We start from the raw sequence: 15,767 nt of genomic DNA, 5'->3' as shown, positions 1-15,767 counted from the left end.
TACAGCCACTCCCTGCCCCTTCAGCTCACTCTTGCAGCTTTCTGCTCTCTCCCTTTGTGATGCTTTTTCGTTTATCTCTTCCTCAGTCTTTCCCATATGCTCACAATAAATGCTTGAGGCAGAAAATTACGCGCCGGCCTTCAAAAATAAGTGCCGGTGCTCTGCACCGGAAACAACAAGCACAAATTAAGCACTGACTGCAATGTTTGAGCCTTACACTGGCTGGGAGTCAAACCTTCCATTCTTCGAAAAACCAGAGGTCCAAGTTGGCTGGATCGGAGGGGTATGACGTGCCCATACCTTTTGACCTATGAAAAAAAAACCTTCCCCTACTTTTCATAAAAAGACAACCGTCCTGGGATGGTTAATTCCTATAGTTTAAATGCTTTAGCTGAAGTGTCATTCAGTAAGTCTCCTATGCTGTGAAAGTGAAGCCTGACTGACAGCTAAACAAGCCTTCCTGCCAGGGCACCTGCTGGCTGAAAGGAATGTAAATGTTAGCTATGAGTTAATCTGCAAGTGTAAAGGGTCATCTGCAAATGTGAATGATGCTTGGAAGCCAGTACTGGCTTCAATTGATTGTAATCGCAAAGATTTGAGTGATTCAAAGATTTATTCTTTCAGGGAGGTAGTGCAAAGTGGGTAACTGAGCTGTGAAGTATGTGCTTTTAATTGCAATTGTATTTGTACAAGCTTACTACCCCTGGAAGTAAGGGACAGTAATGTAAGAAAAATTGCCCTATTTACAGTCTGGATAATACTAAAATCTATATTTTCGAAGCACCATTTTATCTTAAACCTTTTGCACATTGTGCAGCAGTCTATCTTATACTGTTTGTAATACAAGCTTAAAATAGTAACTTAGATATTCATAGTGCTTTATATCACAGGCTGTAACCTCGTAGCACTAAAAATACACGTCACTATTTTCCACTGCACCAACCAAGATTTAATCCGGTGGGTTTCTGGTTACACACAGACCTCTAGAGTGCATTAACTCAGAGAGGTTTCATAATGCAGCATAGTGCAATTCCTACTGAGTAACAATGTTTTTCATTTATTTTTCATTTAACCTATGCGTTATTTTATATTTAGCTACAGATGGTGAAAGACAAAAAAAATGTACGGAATAGTTAGTTTTTTCAGCCACACCTCTGACCTCGCCCCCATGCTCACTGATCCCGCCCCCACCGCATGCAGCATTACAGTTCCCATACTTTGATAATGCACTTCGACCCCTGTCCAAAATAGCTCAACTTCTCCATACAGAATTCAAATACACTCTGCCTTCTCCATTCCTGCCCACTCCACCCTCTCCAGTACAGACGTACTTCTTGAACCACCAGGTCTCCACCAGCTCCTCGTTCTGCTCCAGCATGCGGTTGCAATCGAAGTTTGACTTATCACACACCGTCTCCATCACCTCCAAGAGTCGCGTCTCACTGGAAAGAGAAGTAGAAGCCGGGGGTCAATTTTTTCATGAAATAGGTTTATAGTCCAGGTGCAACAGAGAAAGGACCTTAATGGAGCTAGACTATTGTACAAAATTAGAAAATTGGGTTCAAATACAGCAAATGTTTTTAAAGAGGAAGATACAAATTGGATTTGCAGAGCCATGTGGAGGGCAGTTATGAATGCAATTCCCCTGTGTCACAAACATATCAGGATTATCTTCCCTCCCCCTTCCTCAGATACAATCTCAACTCTACTGACCCTGTTTAGCTGCTCTTCTCCACCCAAACTCATTGCATGAGAAGCACATTCATCTCTCTATGTTACACTTCCACCACCCACCGAGTGTCCAGGGGCCTGGCTCATCCAGGCGGCCATGCACTGGCAGCTCAATATTCTTACTCACCCTACAAAGGTGTTTTCTAAATATGTATCATCTGTCCAGTGTCTCAAACTCAACTTACAAAGACCTCCCCAATCCCTACAAAGATATCACCCTCAAAGTTGTCAAGCAGATAACCACATTTATCTCTAGATCGCGTGGCCGCAGAAAACTAAACTCCTTAATCCATCATTGTGATTAATTTATGTTCATTACAAAATGAGCCATGTTTCTATGAAACAGAACTAGAGTGTCAGCCTCACTTTATAATGTGATATCTCAAAAAAACACACGTAAACGCCTAGAAAGTCTTGGCAAGATAATAATGAAGCCATGACCTTCAAGCAGAAACCAATTAATTGCAGCTTTCAACACTGAAATAAAAATTACCTAAAACAAGTTTCAGTTGAGAAATATGACCAACCTATATAAGGTGCTCAATATTGACTAGAATAGTGGTTCCCGCTGACCTACCTCCTAGAACAATCTTTTATTCTAAAGAGAAATATACTCTATTTAGGCTACTACCCTCCGAAGTCCCCCTTAAAGACCAAACTGGTCCAATGTGAAATTTGCCCATACTCCCATACCAGGCTAAGTCCTCCAAAAGTAATATGATAAAGGAATGCGGCAAATTGCCCATGTGATGGCCTTTCAGTAACTCTTTAATAAAAGTTACATGTACCTAGTTTTACCAGTGGGGCCCCAGTTGTGCATTAGACCACATCATCATTATGAATGCTTTTTTCTAACAAGCCTTTACTGGTTCACCAGACCTGGGACGAGAAGGACCCCAACTGAAATAAAGCTTGTTCGACCCAACAGTTCTATAAACTACAATTCGTAGGACTCCACACTTTGGTCCCTTCCTAAGGAAAAAGGCTGAAGGAAAAGAAGTATCTTCTGGTCTCTGGAAAGGCATGTATAGCCAGAATCTGCTCAGCCATTATCAGGTGGGCTAGGGCTACCATTCCTGATTTAGACACAAAATCACCACTGCCAACAAAACCCAACTCAGAGTACCTCACACACCTCCCTGGGACTGAGTGGGGGAGGAATATTTAATGTGGAGATGCTTTCTACAGAACCTCAAACCATGAGTGAAGTGGGAGATGCTCAGCTCTACCCTCTCTCTCCTGCCCCTTGTATTTCACAAGGGAGTGATCCTGCCATCTGCTTCGTTCAATTAATGCGCGGAGCGGCAGGGACAGGCGACGTCTGAGCACGAATATCACCCTTCATAATGAACCAGACAACAGCTGAGGTCTCCTCCACGTCACTTCAGTTCATGCCATTGCCAAAGAAAAGGGGATGACACAAAACAGCATAAACCACATTTCTGATTTCTCTACTAAATGTGGACCTTTGTGTCTTCTATGCATTATCTATACATGTTTAACAAACCAATACAATGCCCGGCACTGGTTAGCTGGCAGGTCCTACGGACATCAAACGTTAGCTATGTTACAACCATCAGGATCAAAAAATAATAACCATCCAGCCATCAAATATTCTGTTTCACAAGGATAGCTAGAAACCTTTCTAATAATATGGCTACACTACTTCATGCATTTGTGCAGTGAGGTATTTAACCTCTAGCCTTGAAAAGTGAAATGGTGACCACAATGATCATGAAGCCTTCATTAGAGCCCCTCAGTCACTCTTCCATTATTGGCTAATATCAGAGTCAATTGTAGCCAACTAGTTCTAGGATCAACTAGAACAAAAACTCAATCCTTTTTATCAGTCTATTTTCCGCCCACATACAAGGGTAGAAACAGCCATTCTAGATGTTGGAGGGCAATGCTAGAACTAAGGGATAGGCCACTCACCAGGCCTAGTCCTGTTAGATTTACCCGTGAAATTTAAGTTTGTAGACCATAGACTTCAGCGCAAGTGGTCAGGCATAGAATTGAGGCCAAAGACAGGGAGCTAGAATGGAGCAGGAGGCTTCTAACTAACAGTGTTCAATGTGTTCAACTGGGTAAATTTAGATCCTATTCCAAAGATTTCTTATCTGGAGCACCTCAAGGTTTCACAACTCTATGTAGATAACACACATCGTCCAATAGAATTAGGTGACACTGCTCAGGATGTAAAAGATGTGATAATAGGTCTATAAAAAATTAGGACGTGGATGCAGATGAATCACTTACATTGTAATGCTACTACGGCAGAAATGTTCCTCTATGCTGCAAAGAATTCTCTGCTATGGTTTGTTTGGCCAGAACTATTTGGCTTAGTCCCATCAGTGAAAGATGGTTAAGTACTTGGGCCCTCATTACAACTTGCCGCCTGCCAAGTTTTAACTGCTGCGTGGCCGCCAATGCGGGCGCACTCCTGCGGTGGCCATTTCGACATCCCCGCTGGGCCGGCGGGCAGAAACAGAGTTTCTGCCCGCCGGCCCAACGGGGATGACGGCCGCAACATGGGAGCCAGCTCCAAATGGAGCCAGCAGTATAGCAGCACTGCGACGGGTGCAGTTGCAGACAGTGAAAAGCTTCATGGGTCTGTTGCAGGGGGCCCCTGCACTGCCCATACCTAAGGCGGAAAGGGACTCCCCTTTCCGCCATCCTTTCCATGGCGGTTCCTACCTCCATGAAAAGGCTGGCGGGAAGGGGACTCTCAATCCCCTCCGGGACCACTGTGGCGGAAAACCACCGGTCCCGGTGGTACGACTGCGGTGCTTCGCTGCGGTCGTAATACCTGAGATTACACCGCCAGCGTCCAAAACAGCCCTGGCGGTCTTTGACCGCTAGGGTTGTAATAAGGGCCTTGGTCTTTTCTTTTGACCCATTTTTTTATGTTTAAAGTCTCAGGTGTCTGTAGTCATAAACCTTGATAAGTATGTCTATTTTTAATAAGTGCAAACCATAATCTACCAATTCAAGAGATTATATTTCCAATATTATTTTGATGTTCTGCAGCATGCGTGAACATGCCACACCACAATAAAGAGGATTTTCAAGTTGTTCAGAACAGGGCAATTCAAATGATATTTGATTTCAATAAATGTGATCAGGTTTCACATTTACCTCTGAGATGGCTGCCTATTAAAAATGTAGTTCTTTTCCGTACTCTCTGAATCTTTTGGAAAGTGCTTCAAAGACGGGCCCCAAACTACAAGCAAACACGTTATGAAATTTCACAGCCCAGCCAGAGCTTAGGACCATCTGTCGATGCTGAATTGAGACGTTGTCAGTGGAATCACGTCATGCAAGGTAGGCAGTAAACTGTCGCGCGAGGCAGGAGTAAAACTCTCGAAAGCATCACCTCCACGCTTGCATCACACTACATCCTTTCACCGTTTTAAATGGGAAGTGAAAGCGGAAATAATAATGTGTGGTACACAAGCAGACTTTATTACCTGTCCTGGTGTTATCCCTCACTGTTTTGCTAGTCATTTTAATTTCCATAGTTAGAGTTATGTGTGTTTGTATTGTTTCATGTAAGCTTTGAACCTTAACTTTTTTTTAGCATTGTACATTTACAAAAACATTTACCACTACACAAAATGACTCAGTTAAAACTAGAATAACCCATTGCGCACCTCAAACTTATAACATATTATTCAATTGGATTAATGCCAGGTCCACAGGCTTCTGTAAATCCATGTAGTTTCCCCAGTGCATTTGTTTGCAAAAGATCAACCTTAAAATTGGTTGTCGGACCAGGCAAAAGCACGTCCGCCCTGTGATGTACCCTGCCTAAGTTTTACCCGCCTCTCAGAGGCATCAGTCTGTGGGAGGTTTTCAGCTTGCATGTTAGACTGGTTCCTCACTGGTAAAACCAAAGTGTGCCTATGAAGGGGAGGCATGCAGCCTGTTCAAGCACACACGGAGGTTACTGCACACCTGTGTCCTTCTGCAACCAACAGGGTGGAGGCTTGTAGGAGAGCAGCTGCAGGTAGCCGTGTCCCTCCGGGGCGACACTCCCGGTGGATGAGAAGATAATACCACTCTTAAAACAGATACAATTATCTGCTCGCTGAACGAGCTCCCTCTGCACCCCTGAGGGCCCGCAGCCTCCCCGAAGCAAGCTCCTGGCACATGGCATTCAACCACCCCGTTCCGCTTGAGCACATCTGTGCCAGTGTTGGCTGCCAAGAGAACAGTCGTCTCCATGTGGAAGACACAGGAGGGTCTGATGAAGAACCAGGACGGCCAAGGTCAAAGATGACCACTTCAAGTCTGCAGGGTCTCCAGCTTTTCCTCACTCTCGACTGTCCCTCCTGTGTCAATACCAAGCAGGTTTAGGTCTTGCATCAGACAGATTTAGCTATTACCAGACCTCATGTCAACACAGCACTCAATACACAAAAAAACAAGCAGAGAAAATAAATGACAACTCCTTCCGCCATTGGCTTGTTTGGGTGTGTACCTTTCAAGCATGGGCCTACCCTTAACTCATGGGCTTGCTAGGTTGTTCATCATGTTTAGGAAAGAGTTTTTTTTAAAAATTAGGTTTTCCATTGAAGCTGAGGAGAAATGTAGTATGTCCCAGATAATGTGTTTTGTAAGATCATCTTTGCATCATTGTAATGACACAGTTATCATCTTACGTGAGGGGATTGCCCACATGTGTTGCTGGAACTCAGTATATGCTTTCAGAAAATAAACTCTTGCTTCACTCCAACTTCTACCATCTGTGGGACCTCATGACCACCCCCTGATCTTTGAAGAGTCTCTAAGCCCCTGCATCACAGGACAGCTTAGCTTTGGCAGCAGCTCCAGCCCAACCTGCAACCCAACTCCTCCTGTGGCAGCACCTGCACCATACACAACACTGCTGCTGTACATGTGAGCACGGTGGGGGTAGAGTGGAGTTCAGTGAAGAGAACCTCCTCCAGACCTGGAGCTCTTGCGGACTGCTGTCCTCTGTCGAAGAGGCCCATGGAGCCCAGAGGGCACCGGCAAGCACGTCATTGGGCCGCCACAACCACACACAGACAGAAGGACTGACCAGCAGGGCAGGAGAGCATGCCTTCTGCAGCAGCTGCAGGCCAGGACACCATGTTCTTCCTCCCACCCTCTGGAGAGCAGATTGTCCAGTGCCGCCATCATACATGCTACTCTGCGTGTATAATGACCTGGCATCCTGTGCCTAGCGTGCTTTAAAATCTGAACATGGCAGACGTGCGACGTCTCCTGTCTCCGCCAGAGTGTAGATGTAAAAATGTAGCACCTTTACACTGGATAATTTTATCACCTACTTAATACAATGCTGTGAAAGCCATATAGTTGTAATTGAAAAAGAGCCAGAGTATAGAGTGATTTGCGTTCGTGGACAAAAAGGCGGCCATCTTGAAACAGAGGCTTTAAATAAGCCTGGAGAAAAAATACTGAATAAATAAAAGTAAATACGTTCTTGTAATCATGCATCCTGAATTTTCTACACCTAAACATGTATCATGTTCCCTAGTGAAACACCAAAGTGTTTTTAAAAGTTGAAAACTAATCCCAGTAGTATATTTTATTGAAACACCACAAACCCTGGATAGCTTGCTAACTATTTCTGACCTTTTTGTTTCGATGCTGGATATTACGTTCAATAGGAAGGAAACTATCTCTGTCCGCCTGATGCTGTTGACAGGAAAAATGTGGGAAACGCCCACAAAGTTTGTGAGCTCTTAAGCTTGCCCCTCTTGGAAATTGGAGGACTTGGGGGGAGGGGCGAGGAGGCTTCCCCATCCCCCCATTTGCAACGCCTTTAATTGTGTCAGGAGAGGTGAGAGTTAGTCCAGGCAGAAGGTTTGATTTTTCAAGAGTTCGAGCATTTAACTTTGATACAGCGCTGCCAGGAGGTAGAGCACAGGGGCGCTAGGTGAAGGAATCTAGTAGGTTTTAAATCCTGTAGTGAACTCTGGTGATTGCTTCAACCTCTGACAGAAGGAGCCTTCAAAGAGAGCAGGGACAGGCTCAGAGGACACACCAGAGTAGCCCCCCTCCTCAGCAGTGCTGGATGACCTTCTGTTTAGAAAAAGATTATGGTGCATTGGAAGCAGGAGATTGTGCCATTACTGGATAATCCTGGAGGATGCATTCCCGCCCAAAGTGTGTCCTTCACAGAGATGGAGCCCTTACCGGACAGAGCTATGGGATGTATTCTCACCCTTAGAATGTCCCTCCTGGACTACAGTTACCAGACCGAGCCCTTACCCACAAGGCCTGAAGGATGCGTATCCACCCAGATAGTCCTTACCGGACAATCCTGAAGAATGCACAAGAGTGTCCTTTCCAGACTACAGCTAAGAGACAGAGCCCTTACCGGACAGTGCTGAAGGATGCAGGCCCACCCAGACGGTGTCCTTCCCAGACTACAGCTCAGAGACAGAACCCTTACTGGACAGGCCTGAGAGAAGCATATCCACCCAGAGTGTGTGCTTCCCTGACTATAGCTCAATGAAAGAGCCCTTACCGACAGTCCTGAGGGATGCGCTCCCACCCAAACAGTGCCTTTCCCAGACTACAGCTCATAGACAGAGCCCTTGCCGGACAGTTCTGAAGGATGCATTCCCAAACAGTGTGTCCTTCCCAGGCTCAGCTGAGAGACGGAGCCCTTACAAGACAGTCTTGAAGGATGAAAACCCACCCAGAGAGTGTCCTTCCCAGGATACTGCTCAGAGACGGAGCCCTTACTGGACAGTCCTGAAGGATGTGCACTCACCCAGAGAGTGCCCTTACCAGACTACAGCACAGAGATAGAGCCCTTACCGACAGTCCTGAGGGATGTGTATCCACCCAGATAATGTCGTTACCAGACTACAGACCAGAGGCACAGCCTTTACCGAACAGTGCTGAAGGATACATTCCCACCCATAGTGTGTCCTTCCCAGGCTACTGCTCAGAGACAGAACTGTTACCAGACAGTCCTGAAGGATGCGTATCCACCCAGAGAGTGTCCTTCCAAGACTACGGCTCAGAGACGGAGCCCTTACCGGACAGTCCGGACGGAGGCACATCCACCCTGAGAGAGGGTCTGTGACTCATTCCAGTCTAAGTGGCGGTCAGTCTCATTAAAATCCATCAATAGCCCACCATCGTGTAAAGCTATTTGACCCACGCCCCCCAATTTAAGTATTTTCTGCATGCTAGAAAACTGCAGTATATATGAATGAATGACTAGGGCAAATGTTGGCACTAAACTGATTGAGGTCACTCTGGTCTACACAAGTCTTACCAGAAGCTGAAGCCGACAATTTGAATGGGTAGCCACATAAAAATTCTAAGGGGAATACTCATAATCTAGTATGAGGTATTTGATCAGGCTTTCCAGGCTCCTGAGCCTCTTGTAAATGTGAGAACTGCCAATATAATCTGCACACTTCTACACATCTGTCCTGTAAACTGTATGCATGTCTAAATTTGCTACCCCACACCATGTGCTGTAATTTTGAAATTTTTTGCCAGGAGTTGATATTCAAGCACCCCATAAACTGTAAACTAAGATCACTAAACCTCTGTTTAAAACTGTGTTCTTGGTAGCCTTGGTAGCCTTGTGAACCGAATGGAAGGTACTGTAGTAGGAGGCTGGCCTGGTTTGTAGTGGGTACCCTAGGTACTTACACCTTATACCTTTATATATTTATCCATGGTTTTAATAATGTAGTGTATGTACATATATGTGTGTATTCATGTGTGTTTGTATATGTGTGTGTGTATATATATATATATATGTATCAAAAACGAAGTTGTCCTCATGTGAAAGCGCACTCCCAACAGGTTAATTAAACGGGAAGAAAAAGCAAAGCCTGCAACTCACAGTGAATTTCTTTAAGCTGTTTCATTATTCCAGGCCTTTGGTTATAAAATCATCTCTGGACACGTGTTTCTAGGTCAATCCTTTCTTCAGCAGAGAAAAATATAGAAGTGTTTCACCCTCGTAGGTGCAGCCAGTGCTGGAAGTGTTCCAGGCATTTCTTTCTTGTTGAAAAGACCGGCATGGCTTCAGCTTGTCTAATTGCAGGCACCTGATTAGTCTCTTTAAATACCAGTCCGCCCCAGTGGGCCTCTCAAGTGAGCAGTGCATGCTGGTTATGGTGGTCCTGCAATTTTTTAATTTTGCCCCAAGTGGGTTGCTGGAGCCAAACGAAATAATGAACCCAAATGCAAAACCTAGGTAGGCGAATCCAAAGTAAAATTGACAGATTTGCTGTAAATAGCCCAACCTGATTGTTCTTATGTGACAATCCATTTTTAGTCACACAGACCTGCTTCGATGTGCAGTGGTGCTGCCTTCCCGAATGGACGGGCCGGTTAGTTATCAAAAACGAAGTTGTCCTCATGTGAAAGCGCACTCCCAACAAGTTAATTAAACGGGAAGAAAAAGCAAAGCCTGCAACTCACAGTGAATTTCTTTAAGCTGTTTCATTATTCCAGGCCTTTGGTTATAAAATCATCTCTGGACACGTGTTTCTAGGTCAATCCTTTCTTCAGCAGAGAAAAATATAGAAGTGTTTCACCCTCGTAGGTGCAGCCAGTGCTGGAAGTGTTCCAGGCATTTCTTTCTTGTTGAAAAGACCGGCATGGCTTCAGCTTGTCTAATTGCAGGCACCTGATTAGTCTCTTTAAATACCAGTCCGCCCCAGTGGGCCTCTCAAGTGAGCAGTGCATGCTGGTTATGGTGGTCCTGCAATTTTTTAATTTTGCCCCAAGTGGGTTGCTGGAGCCAAACGAAATAATGAACCCAAATGCAAAACCTATGTAGGCGAATCCAAAGTAAAATTGACAGATTTGCTGTAAATAGCCCAACCTGATTGTTCTTATGTGACAATCCATTTTTAGTCACACAGACCTGCTTCGATGTGCAGTGGTGCTGCCTTCCCGACTGGACGGGCCGGTTAGTTATCAAAAACGAAGTTGTCCTCATGTGAAAGCGCACTCCCAACAGGTTAATTAAACGGGAAGAAAAAGCAAAGCCTGCATCTCACAGTGAATTTCTTTAAGCTGTTTCATTATTCCAGGCCTTTGGTTATAAAATCATCTCTGGACACGTGTTTCTAGGTCAATCCTTTCTTCAGCAGAGAAAAATATAGAAGTGTTTCACCCTCGTAGGTGCAGCCAGTGCTGGAAGTGTTCCAGGCATTTCTTTCTTGTTGAAAAGACCGGCATGGCTTCAGCTTGTCTAATTGCAGGCACCTGATTAGTCTCTTTAAATACCAGTCCGCCCCAGTGGGCCTCTCAAGTGAGCAGTGCATGCTCACTGGCTGCACCTACGAGGGTGAAACACTTCTATATTTTTCTCTGCTGAAGAAAGGATTGACCTAGAAACACGTGTCCAGAGATGATTTTATAACCAAAGGCCTGGAATAATGAAACAGCTTAAAGAAATTCACTGTGAGTTGCAGGCTTTGCTTTTTCTTCCCGTTTAATTAACCTGTTGGGAGTGCGCTTTCACATGAGGACAACTTCGTTTTTGATAACTAACCGGCCCGTCCAGTCGGGAAGGCAGCACCACTGCACATCGAAGCAGGTCTGTGTGACTATAAATGGATTGTCACATAAGAACAATCAGGTTGGGCTATTTACAGCAAATCTGTCAATTTTACTTTGGATTCGACTACATAGGTTTTGCATTTGGGTTCATTATTTCGTTTGGCTCCAGCAACCCACTTGGGGCAAAATTAAAAAATTGCAGGACCACCATAACCAGCATGCACTGCTCACTTGAGAGGCCCACTGGGGCGGACTGGTATTTAAAGAGACTAATCAGGTGCCTGCAATTAGACAAGCTGAAGCCATGCCGGTCTTTTCAACAAGAAAGAAATGCCTGGAACACTTCCAGCACTGGCTGCACCTACGAGGGTGAAACACTTCTATATTTTTCTCTGCTGAAGAAAGGATTGACCTAGAAACACGTGTCCAGAGATGATTTTATAACCAAAGGCCTGGAATAATGAAACAGCTTAAAGAAATTCACTGTGAGTTGCAGGCTTTGCTTTTTCTTCCCGTTTAATTAACCTGTTGGGAGTGCGCTTTCACATGAGGACAACTTCGTTTTTGATAACTAACCGGCCCGTCCAGTCGGGAAGGCAGCACCACTGCACATCGAAGCAGGTCTGTGTGACTATAAATGGATTGTCACATAAGAACAATCAGGTTGGGCTATTTACAGCAAATCTGTCAATTTTACTTTGGATTCGCCTACATAGGTTTTGCATTTGGGTTCATTATTTCGTTTGGCTCCAGCAACCCACTTGGGGCAAAATTAAAAAATTGCAGGACCACCATAACCAGCATGCACTGCTCACTTGAGAGGCCCACTGGGGCGGACTGGTATTTAAAGAGACTAATCAGGTGCCTGCAATTAGACAAGCTGAAGCCATGCCGGTCTTTTCAACAAGAAAGAAATGCCTGGAACACTTCCAGCACTGGCTGCACCTACGAGGGTGAAACACTTCTATATTTTTCTCTGCTGAAGAAAGGATTGACCTAGAAACACGTGTCCAGAGATGATTTTATAACCAAAGGCCTGGAATAATGAAACAGCTTAAAGAAATTCACTGTGAGTTGCAGGCTTTGCTTTTTCTTCCCGTTTAATTAACCTGTTGGGAGTGCGCTTTCACATGAGGACAACTTCGTTTTTGATAACTAACCGGCCCGTCCAGTCGGGAAGGCAGCACCACTGCACATCGAAGCAGGTCTGTGTGACTATAAATGGATTGTCACATAAGAACAATCAGGTTGGGCTATTTACAGCAAATCTGTCAATTTTACTTTGGATTCGCCTACATAGGTTTTGCATTTGGGTTCATTATTTCGTTTGGCTCCAGCAACCCACTTGGGGCAAAATTAAAAAATTGCAGGACCACCATAACCAGCATGCACTGCTCACTTGAGAGGCCCACTGGGGCGGACTGGTATTTAAAGAGACTAATCAGGTGCCTGCAATTAGACAAGCTGAAGCCATGCCGGTCTTTTCAACAAGAAAGAAATGCCTGGAACACTTCCAGCACTGGCTGCACCTACGAGGGTGAAACACTTCTATATTTTTCTCTGCTGAAGAAAGGATTGACCTAGAAACACGTGTCCAGAGATGATTTTATAACCAAAGGCCTGGAATAATGAAACAGCTTAAAGAAATTCACTGTGAGTTGCAGGCTTTGCTTTTTCTTCCCGTTTAATTAACCTGTTGGGAGTGCGCTTTCACATGAGGACAACTTCGTTTTTGATAACTAACCGGCCCGTCCAGTCGGGAAGGCAGCACCACTGCACATCGAAGCAGGTCTGTGTGACTATAAATGGATTGTCACATAAGAACAATCAGGTTGGGCTATTTACAGCAAATCTGTCAATTTTACTTTGGATTCGCCTACATAGGTTTTGCATTTGGGTTCATTATTTCGTTTGGCTCCAGCAACCCACTTGGGGCAAAATTAAAAAATTGCAGGACCACCATAACCAGCATGCACTGCTCACTTGAGAGGCCCACTGGGGCGGACTGGTATTTAAAGAGACTAATCAGGTGCCTGCAATTAGACAAGCTGAAGCCATGCCGGTCTTTTCAACAAGAAAGAAATGCCTGGAACACTTCCAGCACTGGCTGCACCTACGAGGGTGAAACACTTCTATATTTTTCTCTGCTGAAGAAAGGATTGACCTAGAAACACGTGTCCAGAGATGATTTTATAACCAAAGGCCTGGAATAATGAAACAGCTTAAAGAAATTCACTGTGAGTTGCAGGCTTTGCTTTTTCTTCCCGTTTAATTAACCTGTTGGGAGTGCGCTTTCACATGAGGACAACTTCGTTTTTGATATATATATGTATGTGTATGTTGTTTCTGTGCTTGGCATGTTCGTGAGTCATTGCATGGCTCCTGGGTGGGTTGTTATACTAGATATCTATGAATCCCTGCTCTCATCTTATAACACTTATCTACCTGTCATCATATGTCATGTCTCTATCAAACTATCCTCCATTCCCACTCTGACTCATCCCAAATCCTTTCTACTACTTTCATCTCCTAAATAACTCTGCCTAAGCTCTTCCCTCCGCTTCCACAGCTAACTCATCAAACCTCACTTTACTACCATGACCTCCCACACAACCCTACTAAATTCTCCCTCATTTATCTCACCCTGCTACTATGCTCTCCCTAACCATTCCACAGACTCTTCCCTCCTCCATCCCCCTTTACTCATCCCAAGCCTTCGGGTTGAGTAAATGAGGGATATACTCCCAATTAACACTTCTGGATTTCTTTCCTCCTCCTCCTCCTCCTCCCCTCCATTACTCCAGTCAATCTAACTAACAAACTCTCAAATCCGCGGCTCAAATTAACTCATAATATTACTAAAACTGTACTCATATTTCCAGATACTAATCCATCACTAATTCTTGTTGGGTTCCAGAGTAGCGTACTACTCACCGAGCGCTTCGACGCCTCATCAGGGGTAGTAAGCGCTATATAAATACTATTACAATACAATACAATACAATACACACTAAGGGCCATATGTACAAACACATTTTCCCATAGACACAGAATGGGTAAAACCATTTGCTACATCTGGCCCCAAATGCTTTGTCAAATGAACGTTTCCTTGAAAAGTTGTAGGCACTTGGATCAATGAGATACTAACTACGCCAAGTCAGCAAGCGGTTTAGCACATATCATTCCAGGACAAATCGTTTTAGTACGAGAACTGGTGAAATACTGCACGCCTCCCTGGAAAGGATCAGCTCCAGGCATGGGTTCCGCTCTCCTGGGAGTTAAAGAGAGGCTTGTGGCTGATCAGATATGAACCAAGAGGGCACTATATTTACCCTGCATCTCCAAGAGCTTAGGTTAGCAAACGTTAACTAGAGCACTCCTGCAAGCCTGTGCCAGGGGCAACTTCCCAGAAGTGCCCATGGAAAGATCTTGCAAATTCCAAACTACGCCCATGCCAAGGCAGGTCTATGTGCTTAATTGTAGACAGGAGTACAAATCCACCAGCAAAAATTATTTTTCATGGGCGTAGTTGCACATTTGTGATTTTTGCGTGAATAGTTACATCTTCCTTTTGGAGAAACCACTCCCCACACCGCAGCCAACAGCGAAGATGTTTCCTTTCCATTGCCTCCCTGGGAACAGATCTACTCCTGCCTTTGGCAGCAGTAAAGTTTGCGAATAACCACAAACACTTGTGGGTATTGTTCCCCAACATGACACAGCATGCTTGCCCTGAACACACATCCCTACCTAGAAGAGTGTAATTATGTGTAATATTACATCAGGCAGGAGTATCATTACACACGAGTACATCCTATTACGAGTGTGAATTCCAAAAGCGAATTTACAAGGAAGTTGAACTTTCACGCGCAAATTGCCATGCGGGGATAAAAGAAGCTTCGATTAAACATTTGTGCAATTAAATGGAAATGAATCTGGACTATCAGGAACCATCTCTTGACGGAGGGGCCTGCCAGCGTACAACTCCTTTTCCTCCGTTTAGATAACCACGTGTTTACATTTAGTAATTATTGAGTTTCCCTACCTCGCTTCATATTTCGCCAGTTTTTCCTCTTCCCACGCGGTGTTTCCTCCACCGAAGTTCTGCCCCGCAGTTTTCTCCAGGCCCTAAAAGGAACACAACATGGAAGAGAAATTAAAAAGCAAACATTCACATAATTACGTTTTCGCTTTGAAGCCGGAAATGAAAGCGATAATCCCAGATTTGCTGCGGCCTGGCCGGGGTGACAGGTGTTATATATTGTATAGGGTGGGTCACACCCGCCTTCAGCTTGCCAATGACTCCCGCACTCGGACGGTGTGCAGGCCTGGGGAATTGTAAAATTACATACACGCACACCTGGTTGGTTTCATCGGCTCCCGGATTCCCTGGCGCGACGCCAACCCGGTCTTTTTATTTAACTCTCGCCCCGCGTACGGGGCTCAACCACAAATCCCCTGGGAGCAGGGGTAACCACTGGCTGCATCGCGTTACACAA

At 44.8% G+C, this 15,767-nt stretch overlaps 1 protein-coding gene across 1 annotated transcript in view; it reads right to left on the bottom strand.

Moving 5' to 3' along the window:
* Positions 1 to 15,767, bottom strand: part of CRELD1 (cysteine rich with EGF like domains 1) — a 91,977-nt gene that overhangs the window by 33,333 nt on the left and 42,877 nt on the right. Inside the window, exons 3-4 of the mRNA XM_069206161.1 lie at positions 15,314 to 15,396; positions 1,332 to 1,442 (exon numbers count right to left, since the gene is read on the bottom strand). Of these exons, the coding sequence (XP_069062262.1) occupies positions 1,332 to 1,442; positions 15,314 to 15,396 (194 nt within the window). The remainder of the gene's footprint in view (positions 1 to 1,331; positions 1,443 to 15,313; positions 15,397 to 15,767) is intronic.

The sequence above is a fragment of the Pleurodeles waltl genome, chromosome 9 (genome assembly GCF_031143425.1).
Source record: "Pleurodeles waltl isolate 20211129_DDA chromosome 9, aPleWal1.hap1.20221129, whole genome shotgun sequence".
NCBI lineage: Eukaryota > Metazoa > Chordata > Amphibia > Caudata > Salamandridae > Pleurodeles > Pleurodeles waltl.
Note: the sequence above shows the minus strand (reverse complement) of the source record. Positions and strands in the feature narration are given on the sequence as shown.